The following is a 27,972-nucleotide window of genomic DNA, read 5'->3' as shown; positions in this document are numbered from 1 at the left end:
TCATAAGCAGATTTTTACTCGTAGTTATTATACAGTAGTATCATCCATTGTACTGTATTTATCTTTTAATTCACCCATCTGTGTGCTATTTGAGCTAGGTGGTATCCTTCAAAACAGTTGTTGATATCTTTATAATTTACTGCTGAACTCAATGTTAGTTATCTCATACAAAGGGAAAGTTTACAATACAGTGTAGGTTGTTATTAATTATTTAAAAAGTTTATGATGCTCTCCGAAAACTCTTTAGGTTTTTCAAAATGAACCCAATGTCCACAATCAAGTGACACAAGTTCATATTTGGGAAAGAACTTTTTAAATACTGGCAAAGCACTGTCAGGTATAAAAGGAGCTTTAAGGGCTCTTATGACCAGCGTGGGAGAATCGTAAACAAGGTCATTTAAGCTTGCTGGAAAACCTTCAATTGTTTTTAAGGATTTGGAAATTAATTCGATTGGAACCCGAAATTTAAAAGTGTTACTATTATTAGAGTCCTTTTTTAAATTTGAAAGAAGAAAACTTCGAACTAAAATATCCTTTTCGACTGTACTCATCATTTTGTCTGCCTCACTGTATTTAGTAATATTAGCTTCGTCAATCTGTATCATTTTCCTGAAATATGCGCCATAATCTCTGGGCAAATCTTGATACCAAGGGGAATTATCAACTACCACGAGCTTCTCAACTTTATCGGGCCACTTCAATGCAGTTACCATTGCAGTTTTCGCTCCCCTAAGTCAGCAAAGTTAGTATAACTATAAATCACGCAAATATTAATTTATCAAATAGCAAAAATTTCTTAGTACTCACATGGAATGACCAATTATTGATGCTTTATCTAATTTGTGATCTTTCATAAACTGGAAAGCGTCCAAAGCCATGGCGGAATAGCTGAGAGGAGCTACACAGGGAGAATCTCCATGACACCTCTGATCAATAGCGTAAATATCCCGGTCAAGTTTGCAGGAAAACTTTTTTGCCAAACTTCTCCAATTACGCTTAGATCCCAATAGTCCGTGGAAGATCAAAACTGGGGGGTGTTTAGCAACTGTGGCAGAATACTTCTCAAAGGCTAATTTAACTGGTTTTAGAGACATAACTCTATAATTTCTTGTGCAGTAATAAATAAACACTATAAGGTCGATATAAAATAATTATAATTTAATCTGTCATGAAGTTGTAGTTGCAGGAAACGTTTGCGAATAGCAAAGTGAGCCTAATCCAAGGAATGATAAATAACTACTTATCGGCAGTGTGATCATAATCTGAATTGCTGATTATGAAAGCTAAAAAGGTCGGTTTTAAAATATTATGTAAGTAAAAACAAAAATAATTATATTAATCTAACCAAATATTCTTTTTCGAGACAAAAGCTACACCATAGTACCAAAATACAAATGTTTGTATCGCTGTTTAAGCGCAAGTTAAACTCAAAAAATAGTGAAAAGGAATGAAATTTCTTATTTAAATTATGATACAAGAACTCATTAAGCAGTCTTCAGGAAAAAAGTAGAATGGGGAAACTAACGCTTCTCCCTTAAAGTAGGCTGCACAAAACTGCAATGCTCTTAATTACATAGTGACGCGTTTAGCACAGAAACTGTATAATAAGAGCAGAAGATTGTCCGGCAGAGTATATAAGTCAATATGGAATTCACCCCCTTCAATGTCGTTTCGGACATACATGTCTGGTGTTTTGTTCTCATTCACCATCTGCACAACTTGTAACAAGTCATCCTCCTGAAGTTTTTGCAAACCCTCTGCAAGTTTATCCATGTCAACAGGTTTAGCTTTCGCCTTTTTCTTCCCAGCACCAACTTCTGATTCGTTTTTTCTTTTATCCTTACGAGCTTCTTCACCTTCATCACTGTAGCCAGGTACTTCTCCAGTGGCTGTCAGTGCCTTTAATAAACCTGGCCTAGTAGCATTGATATTCTAAGACTCAGTTAGCACCATAAAATCAGAGTCTAGTAAATGTTAAAATACTTAAAACACATACCAATTCGATATCCTCATGATAATGCTCCTGCTGAAAATGTAAATAGTGAAGGAACCGATGTTCACCACCTTTGTCCGCATAGTATATTATGATCTCCATTTCAAACTCACCCCATCCTTGCTCTTTTATTTGGAAAGGAGGTTTTCTGATAGCTAAAAAAATTAGTTAACGTTATTCTGCTAATCTTCCTTTCATCACATAATACATACTGCGTGTAGGATTTTGAAATGTTGGATGTAGCTTATAGGTGACACGATCAACAAAGGAAGCGTCAGTTTCTTCTCCCTGAGGATTTAAGCAGACCAATTTTATAGACCATTCCCTCACAGGGAAGCTTTGATCGTTCAACACAGCTGCTTCACCTCCCGGCAACACATTCTAAATATTGTAAGTTCAAAGTTCATCAAGATACTTGCAAGAAAAAGTTTTGTTTTTTATTGTTCTTCTAAATTCAATTGTACGAGCATCCTGTATAATGCCAAAGTTTTTTGTAATTGCACCTAACCTTGACCATTGGGTCAAATAACGCGCCTCGGTCGTAGCAAATGAATCAGATGGCTTTCATACCTGATCAGTAATTAATCTCACAGTTCTTTTCACAGTTGTCATATTCTTAAATCAATGTATATGAGGACGAAAAATATATGGATAGAAGACGCTTAGCGAGTCGTGAGAAGAGATATCGGGCTAACGATTCTATAACTTTTGCGGTATTCTTAAAATTGAAAAGATAAAAAATCTTGCCAATGTACGAATTGAAATAGAAGCACCAGTAATTTGTGTTCAGAAATATTGAGCACTACTACTTTTAAGGACTTCTAAAAGTCGGTTAACTCAAGGATAAAGCAAATGACTTTGGTTTAATAACAAATATCTCTTTTGTTAAAATTTATTAGCAGATTACAGGGAAGTAACTGCTAAAACTGTGAGACTATAAAACGTTTGAATAGTGGAATATGACTTTTGGGTTCGTCACGGCCCAAATTCCTGGAAAGTACAAGTAGACTTACAAACTGACAGTGAAGGTATGGTACTGCAGTGTAATATACTAAAAACTTTAATGCACAGTCAGTTTAATTTTAAAGCATAATAACGAAACTTTTGGATGCGATGAATTTTACTCGAACTATATAGTAAACAAACCCTCGAGCACCATGTTAATATAAGGCATTGGGTATATTATTTTTATGCAGAGGTAAGAGTTTATCCCGATTCCCAAGTTAGCTTATTCATAAATTGGATCTAGGCTTTAGCTGAAAGAACTTTGAACTATTGGATTCTTTTCCAGCGATGGATTAATCTGGCAACTTCTTTAGAACATTTGAGAATAACAAAAAATACCGCAGCAAAAGAACTTTGTTGCTAATACGAGAATAGTGAAAGTTGTTTAATATTTTAAAAAATTGATTGTGTCAGTAATCGATCCTCGTTATCCAGAAGCCGTGTCAGTTACGTATATAAATGGAGTGGTAGCATATGCGTTGTTCACATTGTCAATTACACCCGGCAGCTTAAGCTTTGATTTAATTTCACTTTAGTACACAGTGAAACATGACTAACGAAAGACATGATGAATTAGCATGCTTAGGCATATTCCCTTTGAAAAATCCCAAACAACTAGATGGTGTTGTTACCCCTATCTTGCAGTTGAGAGTCAAGTTTTTAGCACCCACGGATCGATGGTGGGAAGGATTAGTTATAAATAAGGACCTCAGCAAAGAGGAGTCAGAAGAGTTATGGAAATTTTTGCAAAGCTTTGACCCTCGTTCTGCCAAGTTTGTTGGTCGCGGGACACCTGAAGACCATGTGATATCGTATTTATTTGAAGCAGGGAAGTATGAATTTGAGGTATTTTTTTACCAAAAGGATCATTCTCTGAAACTTATGGGCCTCTATGATAAAACCCAAAAACAATTGTTGAGACGCGATTCTAGTGGTGACTTAACATCCACTGACAAGGAGCGGGATGTTTCTCCTGTTTCACACAGCGAAAAGCCTTACTGGGATCGTTATGATCTTGACCAACCTTCCAATCAAGATGTAGAAGAATCTAGAAACCTTGTCCAAGAACCTAAGCATCGATCGAAGAAATATGATCGTCTTGGTTTGGATGAGCTAGTAATGGAACAAACTGCTAGTCTTTGGAAAATCTGCTCCAGAAATGGCATGAGTGTCGATGAATTTCTACGCTTCATTCGCATGGGTTTGGAATCTAATTTCCAACATTCAAACCAAGTGATTCCAACGCATTTTTAACGATATTATATCATTCATATTCAATCGACACAAATGTTTAGCAACCGTTTAGTGTCTTTTACCCAAGAAATATCTAAACACTTTTTTTATTTTTATAAAATATTTGTAAATTAAAAAAAGATGATTAAAACGATAAATGCTTAATTAGGTATTTGTTGAAACACATTTCATTTTATGATAAAGAACGTTCCTAGTATCAGCATTATTTATTTAGATGTAAATTGGGAATTGAACCTAATTACACCTTTTATGTATACATTCTTCTTCACTTTCTAGCGGATTTCCAAACCGAAAGTCAAAGTCATTTGGAGATTGTATACATAGCTCTATAGCCGACGAAATTATGACCCTCAATTTTTATGGAAATAAAAAACACCAATTTCTTATCATTCTTTGTTTTAGTTCGTTTTACTTTAGCTTGGAATTATCAGATCATTATTTTTTGTAACCTATAATAACTATGCATATAAACCGTTAGTAAAAATCCGACCTTTTATTTTCAATGGTATCCTCACATTTACTCAAAAAATGGAATATCACGTAACAGCTTTCAACTCTCTTGTTTGTAATTAAGTATAGCATTTTTGAACATCTAATAATTAAACGTACACATTAACCGATAACGCTTTTCTGCCTTTCTTATAGTAAGCGGATAGAAAGTGAATATGAAAACGGAAAATTAAAGGGATTTATTACTTTTTTTACTTATCTTACAAGATATACATATATTCACATTTTTTCAAAGCTTTTCAAAAAAAAAATATAAAGACATCTCATTTTCCGGTTGTACTCACCGTTCATCTGTTACAACATCGACAGAATTACAAAAGCCAAGCGCATTATATAAAATTCAATATGACTGAACAGAAGTAATCATTCATTATTAAAGCCGATATATGCTTAGTATTCTTTTACAATGGCTAGTTTGAGTTTCGTTTAGTTTAAAATTAAAAATAACGTACCGAAAGCAACTTTTAAGCTTCGCTATCCTAAAATTACTTTTGACCATACAATCTATTTGCCTCTACGAAACAGAAAGAGTACAGTAAACGTTTCCTAAAATTGGTATCTGGTTAAGATAAGCTCATTAAGGCACCGTTATATGTTTTCGTGAGATTGGTAATAATGTACGTATGTCAACAAAACACAGCCGTAAGTTCCGTAACATCCTAGTCAAATACTTTACGATTAGATGTGACTAAACAATACAATACGGCCTCCTCGTTTAAGAACAATTTTATGGCTTTTTTATTAATTTCTCTCATGATAAAGGTAGGGTCAGCAAGAGTTTGCACTCTATGTCCGTTTTTTTTTATCCAATTGTTGCAATAATCCTTAAAACCCGATTATTTTTTGTTAGCACATTTATAAGCTTATCTATTTATTGTAATTAAATATAATAATATATTAATTATTAAAAATAAAGATTTGTAACGTATTCGTTAAGTTGTTTACGGAACTACTTAGCTGACATATAAACCATTTCATATCAAAATATATATCGTCAAACTGTTTTAGCAGAGGCTTAAACTACTTCACTATGTTTCCTAGCGAACTTTGAAAAATTCCTTGGACTTGCATTTTGATTTTACACAAGTATGTCTATAAAAAAAAGAGCAAGGGCTGGCTCTAAAAGTGATGATATCGGAAACAAAACTCCAAAAAAAAATGGAATTGAGCATGAAGCAACAAAAAGTAGTGAAACTGTAATAGAGATGACACCTAGTGGCCCTATTGCAGAAAGTAAAAAATGGAAAGAGTCAATTGCTCGTGTTGTGAAAAGTGTTGTTTCTATTCGATTCAGCCAAGTTGCAGCATTTGATACGGATGAGTCTGGAACTGGTGAAGCTAGTGCTTTCGTCGTAGATGCCAAGAATGGATATATGTTAACTAACCGACACGTCGTCTGTGCAGGACCTTTCGTAGGACATGCTGTGTTTGATAATCATGAGGAGGTAGAAGTATTCCCAGTTTATCGTGATCCAGTTCATGATTTTGGCTTTTTAAGATTTGACCCTAAAAAAATTAGGTACATGAATGTTGAACAACTTGAACTACGGCCTGATTTGGCTAAGGTTGGTACCGAAATCCGTGTGGTCGGTAATGATGCTGCTGAAAAGTTGAGTATATTAGCTGGCTGGATTTCTCGTATCGACCGTAATGTTCCTGATTACGGAGAACTAACTTACTGCGACTTTAACACCAATTATATTCAAGCTGCTGCTAATGCTAGTGGTGGTTCTAGTGGTAGTCCAGTAGTTGAGAGAAATGGAAATGTGGTAGCTCTACAAGCTGGCGGTCATATGATTGCTGCCACTGATTATTTTCTTCCCTTGGATAGACCTTTACGAGCTTTACGTTGCCTTCAAAACAATACGCCTATTACCAGAGGAACTATTCAAGCTCAATTTTTGATAAAGACCTTTGATGAGTGTTCTCGTTTGGGACTAGATTCTGCGATGGAGGAGAAAGTGCGTACTCTTTTTCCCGAAGCTACTAGTATGTTGGTTGTTGAAACAGTATTACCAGAAGGTCCTTCTTTTAAAAAACTTAAAGAAGGAGATATACTTCTTTACGTCAACTCGATGATACTGATAAACCTTATTGAATTGGAAAGCATTCTCGATGAATCAGTTGGAAAAGACGTCGTTCTCACAGTTCAACGTGGAAGCGAATTGGTAGAATTAACATGTACGGCTCAAAGCACTCACGATATTGCACCAGATAGATATGTGGAAGTTTGTGGAGCTAAGTTCCATAACCTTTCTTACCAACTTGCTAGGCAGTATGCTTTGCCTGTGAAGGGTGTTTTTATCAGCGAACCAGCTGGTTCTTTTCGACTTGAAGGTCCGGAATATGGTTATATACTTGATAGTATAGCTTATAAACCAGTTCCTGATTTAGATACTTTCATTGAAGTGATGAGAGATATTCCAGATCGTTCTCGTGTTGCTGTAGGCTATCATTTTATCCACGATAAGCACTCACTGATTACAGATGTCGTTGAAATTGATCGCCACTGGTTAAAAGCTTTTCGTATGGTAACCCGTAATGATGAAACTGGTTTATGGGATTTTAAAAATTTGGGTGATCCTTTACCTGCCGAACCTAGTAAGCCTTGTACCACTTCTATACCTAAACTCAATGTTGAAAATTTTGGACCTACTGCGAATATCATTAACTGTTTTGTCAAAGTTTTGTATTATATGCCACTTCATCTTGATGGAAGTCGCAAAAGTCGGAAGAAAGGCACAGCTTTAGTTTTGGATAAGGATAAAGGTCTAGCTGTCACAAGTCGTAGTACAGTCCCTTATGATCTTGGGGATCTAACCATCACTGTTGCAGACTCTATTCAGATACCTGCAGAGGTTGTGCATCTTCATCCAACTCAAAATTTAGCATTTATCAAATACGATCCTAAATTGCTTGGAGATACACCTATACAAGCTGCTAAATTAAAGGATTACTATGTTTCACAGGGAGATCCGGTCAATTTTTTTGGTTTTAATTCTAAGTCTAGGGTTGTTGCAGCTAAAACATCTGTGACTGACGTGATTACTATGGTCATACCATCCAGTCCTATGCCACGTTTTCGAGCTATTAACTTTGAGTCTATAACTGTAGAATCCAATCTTAGTACTCAATGTGGTTCCGGTGTCTTGACCGACGACGACGGTTTAGTAGTGGCACTTTGGCTTACCCATTATGGTGAGCAAACTAGTCGTGGAACAGATGTTAAGTATCACCTTGGTTTAGCTTCTCCTGTGGTTTTATCAACATTGAGACGCTTACAAAGTGGTGTCAATGTAAATCCTAGAATACTTAATGTCGAATTTAGAGCTATTCAGCTTGCACAAGCTAGAAGTCTTGGATTACCTGCTGAACGAATTCGAAAAATCGAGACCGAAAGTGGAAAAAAACATCAGTTGTTCATGATTACTCATGTCGAAGCCGGAACACCTCGTATTTTGACTGATGGAGATATTATAATTAGTGCAAACGGTAAATCGATAACTCGTATTCGAGACTTGCAAGTTGACGATGTCACAGAAGTCGATATGGAAATTCTTCGTGAAGGGAAGGTCCAAACGGTTAAAGTTCCTACATTCCCAAGCGATAATTGTGAAACAAATCGAGTGGTTATTTGTTGGGGTGCAACTTTGCAAGCGCCTCATCGTGCCGTTCGATTGCAAATTGAAGACCTTCCCTCTAATGTATTTGTCACAAATAGAGGACGAGGTTCACCAGCCGATCAATACGACCTTGGTGCTGCCCAATTTATTACGGCGGTAAATGGAGTGACTACACTTAATCTAGAAGATTTCGTTCGTGAAATTCGAAAAATAGATGATAACTCTTATGTCAGGGTGAGCACTTCGACTTTTGACAAAGTCCCAGTCGTTTTAACCATAAAGATGAACAAACATTACTTTCCAACCATAGATTTGGTCCAAGACGCTAAAGCCGAAAATGGTTGGCGTGCTGTACAATATGATGAAGTGGGCGAGAAAAAAAATCCCTCAATGGGTTTCACAATTGATGAAGAAGTCGATGACAACACTTTTGATACTGAAGGTGAACAACAATGAACAGTAGCCATCATCAATTACAACACTACTTTTACCGAAAGTATTTAGATTTAAAAATAATTTATTTATCCATTTTTATAGTTGAAAGACGTAAAATTAAAGTAATGCAGAAGCTTTATTTTCGATCAAAAGGTCAACAACAGTACCCATGTTCTTGATAACTTCTAAAGCAGCTTCGTAAGTTTTATCCTGTTGAGGTTCATCGTAAACAATTAGACATCCGCTACCCTGGTCAAGGATACCATAAAAAATTTTGTCTAAAATCATTTGGCTGAGCTTGCCTTCAACTTGAACAGTGGATAAACCTATAAGCTCCGCTATATGAGATACCTCAACACGACTAAATGGTTCGACAACACGAAGTAAGTTTTGCTCAAGCAAGTTATCATAGAGACTACTTAAATGAGATCTGATGATTGGATCGGAAGCCAGTTCAGGTTTATAGTCTTGCAAAGCCTTTTCAAAATCAGCCAGGGATCGATTTTCATGAGCCTGAGCAATCGCACGCATAGCTTCAATATCTCTACCAGCGTACCGAATTGCGTGCTTTCCTGTTAATAAAGATTTGACTTCGGAAACAGAATTAAGCATAATTTGAGATAACAACATGTATTTTAAAGATGAAAGGGCTTTTTTATCATCATCAAGCGACGTGAATCCCTCATAAGCCTCATAAAAGTATGAATAAGCAGTCTTGAAATCCATATCGTCAGCATGTAAAATACCACTTTGCAAATCTAAGTTCCCCTGAAGCATCGGAGGGCAATAAACAGCATTAGCAGAAGTTTTAGCAGCTGTTAATGAAGCACGAGCTTTTGGTATATTTCTAATTGCGTGATAAACTTTCGATTCCAACAAATGAACTTCGGTCAAAAGCATTTTGTCGTCCATTCGTTTGAGCTCTGACAAAAGAGTATTAATGAGATTGATGGCATCAGTGTAAGATGAGTTGTCATAATATAAGGAAATTAATTTCGTCTCTAAAGCTTGACGCAAAAATGTACGCTTTTCTTTAATAGCCCATTTGATACAATCGTTAGCAACTTCGATTTGTAAAGGCAAAGACTTCTTTTCGCCAGAGAATTTATCAATTAATGTTCGGACTAAAATGGTGTTAGGTTGTTAACACAATAGACATTGATACTTACCAATTTTAGCAGACTTGGCTTTCGAGAAGTTAGCCATCAGCGGACGACTTTGTTGAACCAACTGAGCCAAATCATTATGGCGACTAGAGAAATAAATGTTAGTTATCTTGAGGCATAACTGTTCCTTTATTTAGAATTTACATACTTTTCACGAACGTATAAATCGCTCAAGTTAGTGAGAGCTTGTTCCTGTTCATTCGCAACTTTTTCGTCTTTACTAACTCCTTTATTAAGAACTTCTTTATACAAATCAATCGCCTTTTCGATATCGTTGCTTTTTACTGCATTGTTTGCTAATTCAAGGCTAGATTTGCTAGACATGATGATGATGGTTATTTCAAAGTGCTTCCAGCATGGAATTATGCGAGAGATGAAGCTACTGCTGGATGGGTAACATTGTAACTTTATATTACAGCAAGTTAGTCAGGTGTGTATATGTATGTGTTTATACTCAAAGTAAAGTTAATAACTAATTATTATAGAAATGATTGTTTTTTTTTTAGTGAAAAATACGTTGATAAACTTGTTAGCGTCGTGAATGAGTGATCAGCAAAGCATCTTATGGTTTCGATATACTAACTGCTTTTATATCGACAACGCTCGAAAATCGAGATACAATTGAATAATTCATATACAAAAGAAATGATATGTAATTCCTAGTATTTCAGTTAACGGTGCTCAGCTGTTGGAAGCAGATAGATACTAAATGGTATTTGGGTCCACCACTTCACGTCCACCAAATATCGAAGATTATTGATCGGTTCGGATTGCCGCATATTTGAGAGGAGCTTGAATAAGGACAGCTTATCATGTCTAATAATAGCCGTTTACCAGAGAATGGTGTACAAAGCGGTAACGGAGAAGACGCAGAGTTGAAGAAGAGTATGAGAATTATTGAAAGAGAAATTCCAGACTCATTGCTTGAAAAAATCCCAGAAGCAGAAGATTATATTGCTCTTCAAGATTTAGAAAGAAAATTGGATTCATTAATCGTTCGGAAACGATTTGATTTACAGGATTCCTTAAGTCGAAACTCTCACAAAACCAGGATTCTTCGTATGTACATACATTCCACTGTTGCGAATCAATCATGGCAACAAAAGGGAGAAAATCAAGAGAATAATTCTGGCGACATTAACTCCCTTCCCATACCTGAATGGACTCTCCATATTGAAGGTAGACTACTCGTTAATCCTGACGACGAAGACGATAAAGCTTTTGAATTAGCACCTTTCACCAACTTTTTCCGTAAAATTGCTATCCAAATTTTACGATCAGATGATCTCTATCCTAGTGGTAATTATGTTGAATGGAATAAACTTCCGGATAACTCTAATACATCTAACGGCATTACCGTTACGAGAAAAGGCGACCAATCCGTAGATGTCAAAATTATGTTATACCCTGAAGAGCATCCTGAACGATATAAACTTTCAAAAGCCTTTGCTAATATACTGGGTATTCGTGAGGGCACTCGTCCTGACATCGTTAGCTACCTTTGGCAATACATCAAGTTCCATCGCTTGCAAGACATGGAGGAGAAAAGATTAATTAACTGTGATAAGGCATTAAGGGATTTATTTGAAGCAGATCGTCTTTACTTCCCTAGAATTCCTGAGCTTATGAATAGATTTCTCGAACCTATTGATCCCATTGTTATACCGTATACCATTAATGTCAGTGAACATACTGTTGAAAAAGTTACAATTTTTGATATCCGTATCAACACGGAAGATCCTAGGCACAGCCAAATTCGCTCTTTCCTTGCTACGATGATGTCGCAAGATAAAATCAGAAGTATTGACGATAAGCTTACCGAGTTAATTCAAGCTATCACTTACTCACAGTCGAAGTATGATTTCATGAAGAAATTTTCGGAGAGTCCAATTGAATTTATTAACGAATGGATTGAATCCCAGAGCCGAGATTTAGAAATCGTTTTGGATGGCACAAATATGAATTATGCAGAAAAAAGAAGTGCTGATTATTATCAACAACCCTGGGTACATGAGAGTGCATTTCATTATCTTAATTTACTAAATAGCAAAAAGCAGCAAAGCGTTTTAAATGCTTCTGCTAAGAAGTGATAGACTATTACTACGTTACCAGTAGAAAGCAACGGTATATTCCTGCGTGTGTCACAAACGTGTATATTATTTACAAATTAAAAAAAAATTACATATAACCAGAATAAAAAAAAGAGCTTATTCTTCGTTTCATTTAAGAAAAATACATCATAGGAAATCCAAAATTGATTTCGATAGAACAAAACATTGTATTCCGCCTGACTTGACCTAATGCAATTATCGTGTTTAAAAAGTCATCGGTTGTCCTGAACAATAATCCACTCAAATAGGAGGAAGGGGTTTTATAAATGAATCCCCGAGATAAATAAATGAGTTAGTCATAACTTTTTAAGGCCATATTAAATTCATAAGTTTAATCTTTTAGCCTAATGTAAGCACGCATCATTGCCTTAGCACCCCTACCAAAAATACGCCCAGCACCTTCTCTATCCATTTCAAGAACCGCTAATGCGTCCCTAATAGTAATTATACCTTTTTCTTCTTGTTGTAAGGGCAAAACACCATCACGGGAGGAGGGCTTAAGAGAATTAGAATCCTTTTTCCGAATACCAAATCCACCTCCAACTGCAGGAGTCATTGGAGTCATATCAGTTGCCATCCACGAGTACTTTTTACCACCGGATGGTAGTGCACTACCAGCCATGATGCTTGCAGTAGCGTTAGTCATTCTGTTTTGCGCATCTTCAGATATATTTTTTGCTGCAGCGGAAGAGCTTTGTTCTTTTCTACGTCGACTCGATCCTTCTTCATTAGTGGAAGCCGAATTAAGTTCAGCCAAACGAGCTTCATGCTCTGCTCTACGAATATTCAATACTGTACGTCTTCTCTCCTCACTTTCGTACTCCTTATAAGCAAAATTGGCAAGAGTCTGGCGCACGTTGTCAACTTGTTTGTAATTATCAGTATGCAACTGTGAAGTCCGGTGATGGCTTTCAACAATCATTTTTTGCAACAAATTTGCCAGATAATCACGGACTGCCATAGATATTAGAGCATGAATATCAGAATCCATGCTTTTTAAACGATGTAAGTTTACAATGTTGCTAACTGTTTGCATCAACACAAAAGAATTTAAGAAGTCTGACTTTCTTGAACGGTCTTCGGTAGTAAGCGCGAATGTATTTAGAGATGAAGGGTCATAAAAGGAAGTAGACAAATTCAATTCCTCTTCTTTTAATTGAATACCACATGAAATAAGAGCATCCTGAAGCTGATCTGCCTCTTGCCTGTCGCCGCCGCTTGCCACTCCAACGCTTGATGATACATTATTTGGTCGTGGAGATGCATAATGTAATTTTCCAGGCCCTGAATTAGGATTTTGGGTATAAGAAGGTTTTCGATTACCTAAATAACCTGGAATTTCTGGATACTCTTCATTTTTGGGGCGTTTGTTAGCAGGAATATCATCGTCATCTCCAAAGCGTTTTGAAGGAGGATTATTTAAATCCATGAAAGAATACTACTACAATAACTATGCTTAATATTGTATTAAAAATGTTGGTAGTTATCAATACGTTCTTTACTAGCAAGTTTAGGAACTTAAGATTAAACCCTTACCTTTCCCTATTACCGATTTATAACGAATACACTGTATTTTTTATTGGGCAAGGTAACGAGAGGCTCTTTAAGAGGCTTATATCGATCTTTATTTTCAAGATCGCTTTCGAGCTTGTAGCAGATAAACTTATACCCAACCTCTATTGTAATTCCAAGATTTCCATAAGCATAAATAGTACACTGATTCAATTGTGCGTGTAAACACTTGTTAAAAGAAATCAGTTCTTAATAGACTTGTCCATTGAAGTCTGATTAAAGGTTCAGGATAATCTTAACTATCGTCGGACAAAGTCTTCAAAACATCTTCAAATGTTTTTACATTTGTAAGAATATTGTTAGTGAAACATTCCTTTACCGGAAGCAACGCTTATAATTGTTGATTGTATTTTGATTGTTAAAGGCGACAATTGCAAATCCGCTAAATAAAAATAGCCTTTTTGCTAATTTTTGTGGGAGCAAATTCTATTTATTTCTGAAACTCATATTTTCTTTCCTATCTTTTGAATTTTTTGGCCCGTTCTGTTCGAACTTGCGGCCCATTGTTGTTGTTTCTCTAGAAAAAAAACAGGTTTCCTTCAGTATCCGCATTTCATTCTTTATTTTACTTTTTTCCTTGCATTAATTTATCCATTGATTTCCTCCTTGTTGATCGTCTTTTTTTTGTCCCGTTTTCATATATGCATTATAATGCCTCATTCTAACACTTTAATTGTGCCATCCACAAACCCATTTGATGATCCATCATCCATAAAGAATGGGCTTAACAATCTGACAAGTAGTGAATTAGTTAACCAAATGAAAAAGGAATCATTAGCTGCTAGTGTTAAAACCCCTTCAACACCACCCAAAGAATGTTCTCATTTGAAAAAAGGTGTTAAGCTGTCTCATCTCAAAGGTAATGCTCGTGCTCTTCGGGATCCGAGCAAACATTTGTGCTTTATATGCACCACGGAGAAAATAAAAAGGGAGGATTATGAACTAACACTTTGTGCTAATTGTGGCTACCTTTTCTGCTGCAATCATGAGTCTGATCATAGCCGAAAACATTTTGAAAAGAATAAGAAGCATTGCGTTTTTGTCAACATTATAACCTTGAAATGTCACTGTTACAGTTGTGATGCAGATATAGTTATTTTTGATAAAAAGAATTTAGTTGTGCGGGACGTTCAACAATTTATTTGCTCTAACTTGGTTTCATCGTTAACTAAGGCCCCCAACGTTTTAAAATCCAATTCGTCACACTTTAAAAAGGAAAAAAAGAGTAAGCATTCTTCTGGCAAAAGCTCGAAGAAATATAAAGTTATCAGTCCTGGTTTAAAAAATTTGGGTGCCACATGCTTTTTTAATTCGACTTTACAAGTCCTATGTGCTTGTGAGGCTTTACACGATGTGATTAGCCCGTTCCAATATTCCCACTCCTCAGTTATAGTGCGAAAGTTAACGAAATCTCCTGAATCTTCTCTTTTATCTGCATTCATTAAATTTTTGGAGACCTTTTATAAATCAGATGGCACTATCTCCGTATATCGTCCTACCACTTTTTTCGGAGAATTTCGAAGACTACATCCCCAGTTTTCCGAAAGCGTCCAGCAGGATGCTCACGAGCTTTTAAGGCTGTTATTGGACGATCTCATTTCTGAAGAATTTCGTGTACTGAGATTTAACCTTAATAGTGTATCACGTTCTCTTCAACTTAGTCCATGTTTGACAGATGATGAACAGCTTTCTAAATCGTTAACTTCGTTTAAACAAGTGAATGTTACAGATGCTTCTTTGTCGCCAAATTCACACAATACAAGTGATAACGAGCAGAACAACGAAGATTATGTTAGCGTTTCTTCATTAGTGGGTTCTGAGACCGAAGATATTACTTATTCGAAGGAGTTGTCGCAATCATCTGACTCTTCACAGCATCAGCATGACAGTTTCTTGCCTGCTAATTCATCGCCATTAGCGGCCTCGTCTACAAAATCCCTTCCATCGTCAGAACTTCTCGATTCCAGTTCAGACAAGGGACAACAAGTTTTTAAGGGTCAACATGAGGTCGCTGGTACCAATTCTTTTGAAGATCCTAATTCTCATTTCAATGTATCTAATAGTTCTAATCATGAGGAGGCTAGTCCTAAAAAAGAAGTTTTAAAATCTCCTCAATTTCAAAGGCGTTCACTAGACATACTACGGCTTGGTGAACTTTCTTCAGATGATATGATGCTTGATAAAGCTACTATGGATGAATTTTCTTCAAGCCTGGTGATCAAGTCAATTTTTACAGGCCGTTTAACGAGCGTTGTGATGTGCCAAAGTTGTAATGAAATTACTAACACTCCTGAACCTATTCAAGATTTATCCATACCTATTCATTACCCGTCTAGCCGCGTAAGTCGTCGTCATCGATTCCATCGTGCTCTCCGTTCACGATTTAGTCGTTCACCAAAAAAATCGTCTGTAAAGATAGTTGTTGACAATGCTAACGACGACACTGATCAAGCCCCGACTACTAATTCCTCTTCGTTAAATGAAAATTTACTTGGTGGGCATGCTAGTGAAAATGACAAGAGTTTGAAACAGTCTCCATTTCAAAAACTGACTCGAAGATTAAGTGATCTCTCTGTCAATTCTAGCGGGCAAATTTCGAAACAAGATTTTGATAATAGTAATTCAATTTTCTCAGAATCTTCACTATCAAGCCCAATAATAGAGGAGCCTAAGACACTTATTGATTGTCTCAAAAACTTTACTCATGTTGAGGAGTTAAGTGGTGAAAACATGTTTGCCTGCGAGAATTGCTGTAATCAACCTAACGAAGTTGGCTCTCCAGCTAAGGGAGGATTGACGTCGGATAACGATAAATATTCGTTTAATAACAGTGTTTATAGAAATGCTTACAAGCGGATGTTATTAGATGACCCTTTACCTCCTGTTTTTATTATCCATTTGAAGCGTTTTTTCCAGGAGATTTCCCACGATGGTTACGCCAATCCCAAAAAAATTTCCGATTTCATTGAGTTTGAACAAGAATTAGATTTAAACGAGTTCGTTATGCCACACCTACGTGCTTCAAGTAGTTTTAGATATCGACTTTTCGGGGTCATTGTGCACAGTGGCACCCTGAATTATGGTCATTATGTTGCTTACGTATTGTCTCATAAATTCTTAGACCTCAGTGCCCCTTCTACGAATTCTAAGGATTTCCGTTCTGAAGCTGGCATACCCGAGAGACGATGGCTTTACATTAGTGACAATATTGTACGCGAATCATCCTGGGACGAGGTTTCAAAAGTCGAAGCGTATATGCTATTCTATGAACGTGTTTAGACTTCTATTGCTTTAAATCCTCATTTTAGCTTAACAATATTTTTCAATACCCCTGGTTTTTATCTTTAAAATGCAAAGTATTCATTTTGAAATTTACGATTGGCCCAAAATGACTTATTCAACTCAATCTATCTTCACCTTAATCGAATTTCAAAATTACTTTGTCATTTCACCTCATAACTAGATACTGAATTTTGGACGAAACCATAATTATTCAAACACATTCTTTTGATGTACCTCAATTAAAAAAATACCATTTTACTTAATTAAGCAAATGGGATAATTTATTTTACGTTATCAATAGTCTATATAATTGCAAATTTATAGAAAAATCTAAATTTACTTATTTTTTATACGCTAATAGTGTTGTTATTGAATTGTATAAATATTATCTCTGTTAATGAAGCGTGCAAATCAGCTTTAGTCTCTAAATAATTATTATTTATTTATTCTATTGCATATATTTGAAAAGTTATCAACAATCTTATTCAGTCGAATTTGAATGTTCCGTAAAATAAGAAATTTATTTGCCCGAGGTTAGAGGTGCTTAAACTATACACCTGACTTGTCATTATTGGAATATAGTCGCTATTGAATTGTTATAGTGTTGTTACATTCACGTTTATTACCATATAGCATTTAAAGGTTGTTTTATACTTTTTAACGACAGTATTCATCAGAGACTCTAAAATTCGCATTTGTAAAAAAATATATATATATATTACCATTACTCCTAGTTAATGGGTTTTAAACACAAGAAGTTACAACAAATTTTTTAAAAAAACTGGTTATTTAAGTTATATCTCCTTTTTAAGTTAACTACGTTTGTAATAATGAGCTTTGTTTCGAAAAGTCCACCGATAGTAAACTCCGCGAGCCCAACCGGACAGGTTAATCCAATGGAAGTTGAAAAGGCGAACAAATTATTAGAAATTAATCGTTTGATTTTATGGAAATGCTTAGAACTTCAGCATATTAAGACGGCGCAAAATTCGACATTGGAGCAACGGGCTTTATCTACTGAACTTTTCAACAGGTAAGTGATTGAAATGTTTTGCTTACGTGCACACTTAGCTGCGGAAGGATATTCATTGTGTGTATCCATTTTCGGCTCCTCAAATTGCGCTTCGCACTGTCTCTCTTTTATTACATTATATTTTTTTCGTTGTTACTAATTCATTTACTAGTTATATACAACGTCTCAAAGCTAATCTAGCTTTTGTAGTATCAATTGCTTCACCCCGTCAAATGCAAGTTTTAACTCCGCCACTTTCGTGTCCTGAAAGTCTACCTCAACTCGAGCCGTTATACAAAGAACTCCGGCAATATTTTCAAATCGCTCAGACATCTACACTATCGTATCCTCCTTCAAATGGGGATTCGTCTTCGTATGCAAATGGCACAGACTTACATGGAAATACAGGGACTATGCAGCAAGAAGAGAAAGCCAATCCATCATTAACTCGTTCAGATTCTGTTTCCTCGGGCTCTTATATTACAATGCAGGGAGCCAATAGTCTGAAGGCCCAACAAGACTTATTGAACTCGTTTACTGGTGCTCCTTCAAACAATTCTCATAACATACCCGATCCTAATCTATCTCAAACATTTTCAGCAACTTCTATGGGACCTCCCAACAATAACTACTCAAAGTTCCGAACGGATAACTACTTAGCGAGGTCCTCAAATCGCTCGGGAACGCCCAACATTCAAAATGAGCAATCTCGTTTTTTTGATTCACAACAAGCTCAAGTTCAGGCTCGAGCATTGATGCAAAGATATCAACAGGGGATGGAATTTAACAAATAGTGGTGTTTTTGAAGTTTATGATATAGAAAAGCTATGTCCTGTAATTTTATGTTTTAATTGATCATTTATCTAAACGTAAGACTTGCAATGTAGCGGACGCCTTACATGTAATTTTTATGCAACTAGTAAATTTTGACCACTAAGATCTAAATTTGTTTAGGAAATTAGGAATGGGTAGCACAACATTACTAAAATTTCAATTGCGAAAACCAAATCAATAAATTTATCTAAAACGACGATATGTTTACAATTTTACTATAGCACAAGCAAATGAATGCCATACAAAAATTTTTGGCGGAAATTACAACAGATGTGTAAAGCAATTTTAAAGTGGTGTCGCTTAATTACCTTTTGAATCTAAAACGCTATTGAAACTTGAATTTTTTGATGCCATAATTTAACTAAATTGACCAAGTTTAGAGATTAAAAAGCCAATAATGATAACTCTGAAAGTTTCCAGTATAATATAAAACAAAAATGGATAACGAGAACCTAAATAATCTTTGAACTTGAGTCGTTATCCTCTAAACAAGCTCAACCTTTTTTAAAAAAAGAAAGCATTATTGTATAACAATAAGTGAATTGATAATTCCTTTTTAAAACATTAATGGAATTTGCTCTAACGACCTACTCAATCCTTTGACTTTTTGGACTTTTTCTTCTTCTTTGGAGATTCTCCATCTTCGGATTCCTCAGATTTTCTCTTACTCTTCTTGTGCTTCTTATCCTTCTTTTCTTTCTTCTCCTTCTTGCTTGATTCTCCGTCTGCTTCTTTGAGCTTTGAAGATTTCTTTTTCTTCTTCTCGATTACAATGTCCATCTCTACATCCTCTTGAGATTCTTCAGCATCTTTTGTAACAGCATCGGTAGCCGTACTGTAAGCAGAGGTACCATTAATTTGAACTTTAGATTGTTGGACAGGAGCTGTAGGCAATGGTAATAATTTTCCACCCTCCAAAGAACGTAAACGGTTTTCAACACGAATCCGATTTTCCAAACCAATATTACCATTAGTAGTATCCTTGTCTGATAATGCATCAACACGTAAAGATAAAGCAGCTTTCGTAGCCAACACTCGAGCAATTTTACCCTTATTTTTAGAATTCGCTTGACCAACCAAACTTGCATGATAAATAAGACCATATTTAGGTGTACTATGCTTTGTCTTCAAAGCACGGAATAAAGCCTTCTCAGCTCCCAAAATTTGTATTGTAGAAGCCGGTTGCTTGGCCAAATTCATCAGAGAACCAGCATGAGCAATAAGACGAGCACCAACCAACTCACCTACCAGAGCAGTCAAGTTGGGGGCAATAGCCTGCATACGGTTCCGAAGATATTCAGATAATTGGGCACGATAAGAAGCAAGCTCAAGGACTTGATCTGCAAGCATAACAATGTTGTCTAAATCTTCTTCCGTAATCTCTGTACCCATAGAAATTTCAGCAGCACTCTTTAAAGTTGCCTCAATTTCTTCCGGAAGAATATCACTAAAATCGGTCTCACTACATTTGGTACGCATACCCATGGCTTTAATAACACGAGCATAAGCTAGGTTATCTTGAATAATCTTGCCCATCTCAGGGAAATGCCAACCATACCACTCACGAACACGCATAGCATAGGTATTGAGTTCCTTATCGAGATCGTCGAGTAATGCAATAGCTTGAACAATCATCGTATCAACTTTATCCGGAGAAAACTTAAGTTTATGACGAGATAGAGAATGAGATAAACCCAAAGACATAGCATTGAGATCAGAAGGAGCCAATCCGGAAATGAGAGAAGACAAATGCTCTCTTATACCGCGGTACAAGTCTTGAACGGAAGAGTCAGAAATTATTTCAAATTCCAACCCTGGTAATTTGTTGATAGCATTGCCGAGTTTAGGGTCAGCCACAACCAGCGTGGAGCTCTTTGAGTCAGATAACCCTTCTAGGAGAGAGGATAATTTGGAAGAAACCTTGCCCTCAACAAGAGCAGAAACATTGTCGAGAGCATCGACAGTACTTTCAAACTTGGCGAATGATTGTAGTTTTAAGCTAAATTCAGTGTTAGCAAGTTAATTCTCATCATACATTTAATCAATTGTTGCATGCAACAAACATACAGATTTGAAGCTCCCTCAGGAGATTTTAAATCCTCAATAAGGGCATCACGTTTCTTCAACAACTTATCCTTTGCTTTAAAAATGGCATAACCCGCCGCAGTCTCTATTATGTTGTTAGATATATAAAAAAAATTCCTCACATACCAGTAAGAATAAACATCTCTGCGACTTTTTACAAACCAAAACGGATTGGAAGTTTTGGTGAAGTTGGAGAAGCGCAGAAATTTTAAATGACTGAAACACAGCATACTCCAAACTTACACTCGCTATTATAATTACCGTAGCTGTCCTTTAATGATGTGTGCTGCGTTGTCCTTAAGTTTACTAACGATATTTTCAAATCAACGAAGTTTACTCAAGGTCGTTATATGACCTTTACATCGTACAAGCTCCGTTAATTGTGTTAATAAGGGAAATAAAACTAATGAAACTTTAAGGGCGTAACACTAAGTATAGCTAGCAAACGAGCTGTAAGCTATAGAAAGCTGAGGTCTACTCGAGTTAAATATTTAATAGAAAACTGGACTAGTAATATTATTTCGAATTTACGGTTATTGATTATCACGATCAAGTGGAAGGTAAAAAACGAAATACAACGTAGCGTATGTAACAGAAATAATTTACTATTATTGTTAGTTTCCATTACACTACTTTATTTCAACAAAAAAGTAAACATGAATTCAAATCGCTTCAATTAAATAATACAAAAATGGGTTGGTTCTGATTTGACAACAAAAGTATGAAAAGCGCTTGTTAATTTTCATAGATAAAAAAATTACCTGAAAATGAAAAAATTAAGCCAACAATAATTGGAATTGATGCCATGAATATAAGAATTAAAGTAAACAATCTAAATCTAAACCCACTTTATTGTTCAATATCAATCAGTAACCTTTGAAAACAATAAATAATACACAGCCATGAGGAAATATGTTTGATTTTTTACGTCCATTTTAACAGAAATACATAAGTTTAATATACCATCAAAAATAATATGAAAATCCCATTGCTTTAATGAATAGTTCATTAAATTATTTCAGAACCTTTTTTCCTAATCAGAAGATTTTATTTGATTTTCATTCTACAAAGTTTCGAAATTTACATATTAACTTTACATTAGTTATCGCTGAGTGTATTGGCTTTTGGAACACAATCAATCCTGCTTAGTATTCTTTATCTAATTAAATGCAAATATGGTGACATTTGAACTGAGGCTCAATGCTTGTCAAAAAAAATATTTGTAGAAAAGGTGTATCTGTTTATCGAGGATAAGGTATCAAGTAAAGCTTACTAGTTTATCTATAATTCTATAAAATTTATTATTAATTTTTTACAGTAATATGGTATGCTCTATTGCATTCCACAAATCACCTTTATTTAGTAAAGTGTAGAATGTTAATTTAGTAACTTCAGATGTTACCACCACTTTGTGTCATCTGACATTTGAAACTAAAGCGGAACCAATCCGCTGTATTTTTTTTGATACACATTAAAATCGGATTAATTTAGGAACTCTAGTACTTGTCTTGAGGTGGTTGTCTGAATGGCTTCCGCCCCGAGAGTTTCAGAAGTTTTAACCAAAAAAAATCTTCCACCGTTGAGTTTATACAACTTTTACATTTATATACGTGATGAAGAAAATGCAATAGAATTTTTAGATTTGTTTCTTGATATTATGCTTCACAAATTTCTCTTTCGAGAGCATATAAGAGGTCTATACAAAGCTGGTGTTACTAGCACTTCTTTGAATACAGAAAGCAGTTCCACACTTGGTCCTCACCACTTTACGCGGTTTAGGTCAGCAAGCCTTTCTCTTGAAGATTTGAGTACAGTGTACTGGCCAAATTTTGGTCCTCTTCTTCTTGAAGAATTATCCAATGAACAAACTATCAACTCCTCAGACTTACTACTCTCTAAAGATAGAGCTGCTTATTTAAAAAACCTTTTGACATCAAATATTCAAAGTTTAACGCAGGAATCAACGGTTATCAGTAAAGAGCAAGTTAAAATGTTTACTCAAATTATTATCGAAAAATATTTCAATCCAGCATCTCCACATGAAGTTATGCTACCACCACAGCTCGTTCAACCTATTTTAGATTGCAAGGAACATCAAAGACAAGACGAGTTGCGTCTGTTTGAAGACGTCGAAACTTATCTTCTCAATTTCCTTCTCAAACCCGCCTACTATCGCTTTCTCAACCACAAATTTAAGCACAACCTCAATCCTTTAACTTGCACAGGGAGATTTATTATTGGTTATGTGTCTACCTTTGCTGCCTACTGGCTAGGTTTTTGCGGTATTTTCCTAGACTACTCAAGGAGAAAGCGGGTATGGACACTTCTTCCATTTGCTTTTGGTTTTTATAACCTTATATGTACGTGGTCTAAACATGATCCTGTTCTTGCCTTATTGGGATACTCAGAAGTTAAACCGTTTCATTATGAGAAAGTTTTGCAACCCTCCATTCGCTTAAGTTTAAACAGACGTGCAATATTCGTGCTTTCGATAATTGTTTTAATAGTGGGTGCAAACACAGCAATATTTAGCTGTGTTCCTTCTATTCGTCTATAACCTGTCGATTTCGTTCCATTCCACTCCTTTTTGCATTTTTTTTATCATTCTTTTGTTTTTTTGAAGTTGTGGATCCTCTTTTTGTTTAGTCATTTCTTTTAAAAATCAAATTATTCAATATTTAATTTGCATGTTGCATTTCCGATATTCTTCTTTTTACGATTCAATCTTTCGGTCCTATCTTTTAAAATATAAAAGGCACTCAAAATTATCTGATTTCCTATCGATTCAATCATTCTATACTGTTTTGAATTTTACAAAGCTAATTCCTAGTTACAATAAATTAGACATTAACGTTGTTACATTTTTTTTCTATTTATTTAATCAAACTTAAATAGTTCAACCTGTTCTCACAACCATTTCTCTTGTTGTAGCATTGTTAAACTGTTTTTAATATAATTGCTCTAATATAAGATCAACCATAGGTAAAAGAAAAAAAATAAGGATTGAATAGTTAAACAGCACTGATTCACCATTGTTTCTTTCAATAAAACACTTATTTGCATATACTGAAGTTACGGTTTGTAAAGAGGATTGCCAATAGAAGGATTTAAATTTTAGAAGCTGAAGTAGATCTATAAGGGGAAAGAAAACCGCATTAATAGCAAGTCTTATCCAAGGAAAGTATTAAACTCGAGATAAAGGAAATAAAGGAGAATAAATTAGGGTACTGCTCTGTTTGTACATACAAGCTCCGTATTAATGTTCTCTAAATGTTCGGTCCAGCCGGAGAAACGTGAGCCTTGATTTCTTATATAATAACGTAAAGGTACAAAGAATTTAAATACCAGTTGCAGATTCAGGCATTGAGTCAACAGGTGAAGTAGCATCCATAGGACTAGACTCTGCATGTGTTGACAGTGCAGCAGCAATTTCATTTACTGAGTCGAGTGTCGTTTTAACCGGTAATTCTGGAGTGTTTGGAATCGAATCTGGAGTACCAATCCATAAAGGTAATTTCCAGACAATGGTAGAAATACTTCGAATGGATATAGGCTTTTTTTCCCAACGACGACAAGGTTTGCCAGAACGATCGAGGGCTCTCAGACCCGAATTAATTAGTCCAGCACTCGATTTTGGTGCTGAACGCGTAGGTGTCGCAGCACCCGAAGATGGTTTGGAAGATTCTGCTAATTCGTCATTAACAACTCCTAACTTCTCTTTCTCTGCTTTTTCTCTGCGCTTCATGGCTCTTGGGCCCATTCCGTAAGGAGCCCGAGGTTTTTTCATCTGGAATGGCCGCTCTTGTGGTTTTGGTTGAGAAGATGGTGATGCAGTAAAGTTTTGCTTCTCTTTCAAGGAACTTAAAACTTCTCGAAACCTTTCAGTTGGCACTTTTAAATGTAATACTAAAGTTTCGCTCATTATATGTTTATAATTACCCAAATATGTAATTTGTAAGAGCACCAAGCAAATAACTTTCGAACTCTTTTAACTAAATCGAAAACACTGATTAAAGGATAAAAAACTTCTTAAACTTCCTTTTCTTTAAATTTATCTCTCTTCAAATTATTTAGCAATAAGATGGAAACCTTTCTTAAAGACCAAAATTGAAAGGTAACTTGGAATAAGAGAAGACAGGAAAAAAATTTGAATGCGAGGTGGAAAGTATCAACTAAACGTGTTCCACCGTTGGGATCTGCCGTCCCATAGTTCGCCAGCTTGGACTTGGTGCACCGTCATGTCTCCAGTGTATATACATAAAATTTCTTTAACGAACAACATGCTTTGCAGTGAAGATAATTTTTCTACGAATAAGCGCGCTTAAATATTTTAGTGAAATCAAAATTAATTTATTTAATAATGTTAAGCATACTCACTGCTTACGTTTTGTATGTCAATTTGGGTCTTTAAGTAAAAGTAAGCTCGAATTTAGCAAAATACATTATAGCTATATGGATATCTGTATCAAGTCGTCTTTAATCGACCGGAATGTCAAAATACCTTTTATTGTCACGTAAGAAATTGGGATAGCACGACTTACTATCGAAATAAGGCATGAAAGGGCGAATGAAGGGAAATATTCACAGTAGCTTTAAATTGACCAAGTCATCGAAATCTATACAAATATACAGTGTAGAGATTCGTAAACCGAATAAAAGGTTCAAAAGAAAATGCAAAAGTCGAAGATTTCTCTATGTTCTTGTAAAAAGAATAAAAGATAATGAAAGACGGCGAAGCATCAAATGAGGTGAATAGTTAAGCTGAGAATCAATTAAGATAAGAAGCAGGGACCCGAGCAGTTGGTTTACTCGGACCAAACAGTTCCTTGGCTAAACCACCAGCTCGGATAGCAGCCCAGCTAAGAAGGGTTTCGCCGATTCCGTGTTGATTGCTGGTAATGCCGGCAACATAGACTTTTCCCTGTTTACTTGGGGCGTTTAGTACACAGTACTCCTCAGAAATTTGAGCGCCCTGCGAGTTGGGAAAAAGGGAGGACATTAAGACATCGAATGATTCATGATCATAACCAGTAGCTACATACAGGACATCAATTTTACGAGTTTCAGGCTTTTTGCTTTTGTCCATTTGACTAGTCAATTGAACAACTAAATGATCGCCTTCGTTCTTAATCGACTGAATGTCTGTATCACCCATTATTTGATGGAATTCTTGACCATACCTCAGTTTTTGCAAGTAGCACTCCTTAAACATCTCCTCCAATAGTGACTCTTTGACAACACTGTAATTGGTAGTACGGCCAACGCTTAGTCCTTTCAATCTAGCTTCAGTGGGAAGGTTGTACCACCAATGGGAGTTATGGCTGTCAAAGTAAAGCGAATTCACAAAAGGGCTTGAGTCACTGGGAACTGGGGCCAAATTGCGAAAGCACATTGCCAAAGGGGTCTTGGGGTCGAGAGAGTAATGACAGTGTTTCCATATTTCAGCAGCAGATTGACCGCATCCCACGACGAGAATGCCGTGTTTGGAATTTCGAAGCAACTTTTGACTATGATCTGACATGAACTTACTGGAGTGGACGATAAGTGGACTGTCGACTGATTTATACAATGGTGGTATATACGGCTGACAACCCGTAGTAATAATGATGTTTTTCGCTTGCCATTGAGTATCACCGTGACCCACAATGTACAGATCAGTTGCGGCATCGTAATGGAGTTTATTAATGTTAGCGTTGTACTCGACAAACTTGGAGAAATGGCTGGCTGCCCAGCATAAGTAGTCATGGTATTCGTAACGAGATGGCTCTAGGGTGGACATGTTAAGGAAACCAGATAATCGTTCCTGGCCATGCGAATGTAGATAGTTTAAAAAGGTGAAGTAAGAAGTAGGATCCCTGGGCGTTGCCAAATCCTTTACAAATGAGATTTGCATGTTTGAACCAGGAATCAGCATACCCTCATGCCAGGAAAACGTGGGCAACTTTTCAAACACGCGGATTTTTTTGTTCTTTAAGGGCTCCTCCGAATGGTCATGCAAAGCAATAAGGAAAGAAAGACTAGCGGGACCAAATCCAATAATTGCTAAATCTAGAGGTTCAGTCATTTTCTTATTTCCAAAGGTTTTTTTTTAAGAAAGAGGGACGAAATGAATTAATTAGATAATTAGGGATTTTCCCTAAGCAAGCAATAATATTAGAAAACTTGGTTCCATTATCCGAAAAAACATATTTTTCCTTTTCATACTTACCAAGTTTCACGATATTCTAGAATGCGCGGCTTTTTGAAATTAATTAGGCTAGCACTACTACAAATGTTTGCAAGAAGATTGTTGGTCGATTTTAAAATATTGTTATCCAACCCACAATACGTGCGAAAATGAGCCTATATAATGGAAGTATATGAGCACATGTATTTTAAGGAGTCCATTCCCTTTCGATAACATATGTCGCGCTTTCTCCGTCATAGCGCTAAGCCCTTACGTAACTGCAGTTAAGGTGGAAATTTTGTGAAATCCGAGAAAATCTCGAAGCATAAACAACCGTTAAAAAAAAGAGGATGGTGAAATGAAAATTCTGTTTTTCTTGAGCGAAATTCTTTTTTTATGGGAAATTAAAACAAAGCATCGCCAGGTATATGTTTTCTCCTCGCGTACATACGAATAAACAAAAAATAAGAAGTGCCTAAAATTAAGCATCGTTTTGTATTCTTAGGTATAAACAGAAGGTGAAAAGTGTACTGCCAAATTTAGTATTACGGAAAACCGAGTCTTTGTTATGAAATTATTTGAAAATCGTTAAAATTACCGCATACCAAGGTCTATATTTCTCTGTCATCTTCTTTCCCTCCCCTTTTCATCCACTTTCTCTATGCTGCGGTCGCATGCTCTGTATCTCGCAAGTCCGTAGTTTTTTGAACTATGCGGAAGCAAATCTGGAGTAAAGCGAAAAGGAAGTGGTAAGTGTGTTACAACACATTTTTTTTAATAGAATGGCATCGATTAAATGAGACATCAGAAAAAATGGAAAACTCTATTCATTCGTTTTCCACTACAAAAAGTCCCCTTTACTTGGACTCAGGTTTACCGACCGGCACCCCGCGTTGATCTTCTAGACTCTCTTCATCCGATCTC

General features: G+C 36.0%; 13 protein-coding genes and 14 long non-coding RNA genes across 27 annotated transcripts; 10 read left to right on the top strand and 17 right to left on the bottom strand.

Annotated features, from left to right (window-relative positions):
• Nucleotides 1–70: 70 nt before the first annotated feature.
• SPOM_SPAC22H12.03 (hydrolase) lies at nucleotides 71–1,201 on the bottom strand. The gene is made up of 3 exons (NM_001355991.2): nucleotides 808–1,201; nucleotides 190–729; nucleotides 71–142 (listed from the first exon to the last, which is right to left on the bottom strand). The coding sequence occupies exons 1-2, from the start codon at nucleotides 1,092–1,094 to the stop codon at nucleotides 204–206; spliced, it is 813 nt and encodes a 270-aa protein (NP_001342787.1). The 5' UTR covers nucleotides 1,095–1,201; the 3' UTR covers nucleotides 71–142; nucleotides 190–203.
• Nucleotides 1,202–1,410: 209 nt separating this feature from the next.
• Nucleotides 1,411–3,045, top strand: SPOM_SPNCRNA.2390. Its single transcript, NR_191758.1, has one exon. It is a non-coding gene; the product is annotated as a non-coding RNA (long non-coding RNA).
• Nucleotides 1,424–2,972, bottom strand: tfg3 (TFIID, TFIIF, Ino80, SWI/SNF, and NuA4 complex YEATS family subunit Tfg3). The gene is made up of 4 exons (NM_001018511.3): nucleotides 2,564–2,972; nucleotides 2,206–2,374; nucleotides 1,997–2,148; nucleotides 1,424–1,932 (listed from the first exon to the last, which is right to left on the bottom strand). The coding sequence occupies exons 1-4, from the start codon at nucleotides 2,603–2,605 to the stop codon at nucleotides 1,570–1,572; spliced, it is 726 nt and encodes a 241-aa protein (NP_593114.1). The 5' UTR covers nucleotides 2,606–2,972; the 3' UTR covers nucleotides 1,424–1,569.
• Nucleotides 3,046–3,483: 438 nt separating the features above from the next.
• mug35 lies at nucleotides 3,484–4,693 on the top strand. Its single transcript, NM_001018510.3, has one exon. It carries the CDS (start codon nucleotides 3,548–3,550, stop codon nucleotides 4,250–4,252), a length of 705 nt encoding a protein of 234 aa, NP_593113.2. The 5' UTR covers nucleotides 3,484–3,547; the 3' UTR covers nucleotides 4,253–4,693.
• On the bottom strand, nucleotides 4,017–4,290 carry SPOM_SPNCRNA.2389. Its single transcript, NR_191757.1, has one exon. It is a non-coding gene; the product is annotated as a non-coding RNA (long non-coding RNA).
• Nucleotides 4,470–4,899, bottom strand: SPOM_SPNCRNA.2388. The gene has a single exon (NR_191756.1). It is a non-coding gene; the product is annotated as a non-coding RNA (long non-coding RNA).
• On the top strand, nucleotides 4,821–5,114 carry SPOM_SPNCRNA.2387. The gene has a single exon (NR_191755.1). It is a non-coding gene; the product is annotated as a non-coding RNA (long non-coding RNA).
• SPOM_SPNCRNA.2385 lies at nucleotides 5,002–5,610 on the bottom strand. Its single transcript, NR_191753.1, has one exon. It is a non-coding gene; the product is annotated as a non-coding RNA (long non-coding RNA).
• SPOM_SPNCRNA.2386 lies at nucleotides 5,280–5,603 on the top strand. The gene has a single exon (NR_191754.1). It is a non-coding gene; the product is annotated as a non-coding RNA (long non-coding RNA).
• Nucleotides 5,611–5,751: 141 nt separating the features above from the next.
• On the bottom strand, nucleotides 5,752–5,963 carry SPOM_SPNCRNA.2384. The gene has a single exon (NR_191752.1). It is a non-coding gene; the product is annotated as a non-coding RNA (long non-coding RNA).
• On the top strand, nucleotides 5,843–8,913 carry htr12 (serine protease). The gene has a single exon (NM_001018509.3). The coding sequence runs from the start codon at nucleotides 5,851–5,853 to the stop codon at nucleotides 8,839–8,841; it is 2,991 nt and encodes a 996-aa protein (NP_593112.1). The 5' UTR covers nucleotides 5,843–5,850; the 3' UTR covers nucleotides 8,842–8,913.
• rpn6 (proteasome regulatory subunit Rpn6) lies at nucleotides 8,875–10,323 on the bottom strand. Its single transcript, NM_001018508.3, has 3 exons — nucleotides 10,135–10,323; nucleotides 9,990–10,072; nucleotides 8,875–9,944 (listed from the first exon to the last, which is right to left on the bottom strand). Exons 1-3 carry the CDS (start codon nucleotides 10,308–10,310, stop codon nucleotides 8,938–8,940), a joined length of 1,266 nt encoding a protein of 421 aa, NP_593111.1. The 5' UTR covers nucleotides 10,311–10,323; the 3' UTR covers nucleotides 8,875–8,937.
• A 395-nt stretch (nucleotides 10,324–10,718) lies between these two features.
• ssr3 (SWI/SNF and RSC complex subunit Ssr3) lies at nucleotides 10,719–13,458 on the top strand. The gene has a single exon (NM_001018507.3). The coding sequence runs from the start codon at nucleotides 10,799–10,801 to the stop codon at nucleotides 12,074–12,076; it is 1,278 nt and encodes a 425-aa protein (NP_593110.1). The 5' UTR covers nucleotides 10,719–10,798; the 3' UTR covers nucleotides 12,077–13,458.
• Nucleotides 11,982–13,588, bottom strand: taf4 (transcription factor TFIID complex subunit Taf4). The gene has a single exon (NM_001018506.3). It carries the CDS (start codon nucleotides 13,524–13,526, stop codon nucleotides 12,429–12,431), a length of 1,098 nt encoding a protein of 365 aa, NP_593109.1. The 5' UTR covers nucleotides 13,527–13,588; the 3' UTR covers nucleotides 11,982–12,428.
• Nucleotides 13,589–13,675: 87 nt separating this feature from the next.
• SPOM_SPNCRNA.2383 lies at nucleotides 13,676–14,396 on the bottom strand. Its single transcript, NR_191751.1, has one exon. It is a non-coding gene; the product is annotated as a non-coding RNA (long non-coding RNA).
• On the top strand, nucleotides 13,753–17,311 carry ubp7 (ubiquitin hydrolase Ubp7). Its single transcript, NM_001018505.3, has one exon. It carries the CDS (start codon nucleotides 14,321–14,323, stop codon nucleotides 16,946–16,948), a length of 2,628 nt encoding a protein of 875 aa, NP_593108.1. The 5' UTR covers nucleotides 13,753–14,320; the 3' UTR covers nucleotides 16,949–17,311.
• On the bottom strand, nucleotides 14,669–16,835 carry SPOM_SPNCRNA.2382. Its single transcript, NR_191750.1, has one exon. It is a non-coding gene; the product is annotated as a non-coding RNA (long non-coding RNA).
• A 191-nt stretch (nucleotides 17,312–17,502) lies between the features above and the next one.
• Nucleotides 17,503–18,824, top strand: snf30 (SWI/SNF complex subunit Snf30). Its single transcript, NM_001018504.3, has 2 exons — nucleotides 17,503–17,984; nucleotides 18,136–18,824. Exons 1-2 carry the CDS (start codon nucleotides 17,782–17,784, stop codon nucleotides 18,755–18,757), a joined length of 825 nt encoding a protein of 274 aa, NP_593107.1. The 5' UTR covers nucleotides 17,503–17,781; the 3' UTR covers nucleotides 18,758–18,824.
• On the bottom strand, nucleotides 17,727–18,868 carry SPOM_SPNCRNA.2381. The gene has a single exon (NR_191749.1). It is a non-coding gene; the product is annotated as a non-coding RNA (long non-coding RNA).
• A 172-nt stretch (nucleotides 18,869–19,040) lies between these two features.
• On the bottom strand, nucleotides 19,041–21,083 carry nop58 (U3 snoRNP protein Nop58). Its single transcript, NM_001018503.3, has 3 exons — nucleotides 21,009–21,083; nucleotides 20,865–20,967; nucleotides 19,041–20,796 (listed from the first exon to the last, which is right to left on the bottom strand). The coding sequence occupies exons 1-3, from the start codon at nucleotides 21,022–21,024 to the stop codon at nucleotides 19,389–19,391; spliced, it is 1,527 nt and encodes a 508-aa protein (NP_593106.1). The 5' UTR covers nucleotides 21,025–21,083; the 3' UTR covers nucleotides 19,041–19,388.
• A 33-nt stretch (nucleotides 21,084–21,116) lies between these two features.
• Nucleotides 21,117–21,415, bottom strand: SPOM_SPNCRNA.2380. Its single transcript, NR_191748.1, has one exon. It is a non-coding gene; the product is annotated as a non-coding RNA (long non-coding RNA).
• Nucleotides 21,416–21,956: 541 nt separating this feature from the next.
• On the bottom strand, nucleotides 21,957–22,170 carry SPOM_SPNCRNA.2379. Its single transcript, NR_191747.1, has one exon. It is a non-coding gene; the product is annotated as a non-coding RNA (long non-coding RNA).
• A 111-nt stretch (nucleotides 22,171–22,281) lies between these two features.
• On the top strand, nucleotides 22,282–23,811 carry SPOM_SPAC23G3.05C (RGS domain-containing family protein). Its single transcript, NM_001018502.3, has one exon. The coding sequence runs from the start codon at nucleotides 22,408–22,410 to the stop codon at nucleotides 23,437–23,439; it is 1,032 nt and encodes a 343-aa protein (NP_593105.1). The 5' UTR covers nucleotides 22,282–22,407; the 3' UTR covers nucleotides 23,440–23,811.
• Nucleotides 22,342–23,624, bottom strand: SPOM_SPNCRNA.2378. Its single transcript, NR_191746.1, has one exon. It is a non-coding gene; the product is annotated as a non-coding RNA (long non-coding RNA).
• On the bottom strand, nucleotides 23,723–25,052 carry ies4 (Ino80 complex subunit Ies4). Its single transcript, NM_001018501.3, has one exon. The coding sequence runs from the start codon at nucleotides 24,802–24,804 to the stop codon at nucleotides 24,220–24,222; it is 585 nt and encodes a 194-aa protein (NP_593104.1). The 5' UTR covers nucleotides 24,805–25,052; the 3' UTR covers nucleotides 23,723–24,219.
• SPOM_SPNCRNA.694 lies at nucleotides 24,474–25,214 on the top strand. Its single transcript, NR_151062.1, has one exon. It is a non-coding gene; the product is annotated as a non-coding RNA (long non-coding RNA).
• On the bottom strand, nucleotides 25,198–27,178 carry sib2 (ornithine N5 monooxygenase). The gene is made up of 2 exons (NM_001355990.2): nucleotides 27,091–27,178; nucleotides 25,198–27,018 (listed from the first exon to the last, which is right to left on the bottom strand). The coding sequence occupies exon 2, from the start codon at nucleotides 26,944–26,946 to the stop codon at nucleotides 25,651–25,653; it is 1,296 nt and encodes a 431-aa protein (NP_001342942.1). The 5' UTR covers nucleotides 26,947–27,018; nucleotides 27,091–27,178; the 3' UTR covers nucleotides 25,198–25,650.
• Nucleotides 27,179–27,972: the final 794 nt, after the last annotated feature.

The sequence above is a fragment of the Schizosaccharomyces pombe genome, assembly GCF_000002945.2.
Source record: "Schizosaccharomyces pombe strain 972h- genome assembly, chromosome: I".
Taxonomy (NCBI): domain Eukaryota; kingdom Fungi; phylum Ascomycota; class Schizosaccharomycetes; order Schizosaccharomycetales; family Schizosaccharomycetaceae; genus Schizosaccharomyces; species Schizosaccharomyces pombe.
This window is presented reverse-complemented; position numbering and strand designations above follow the sequence as displayed.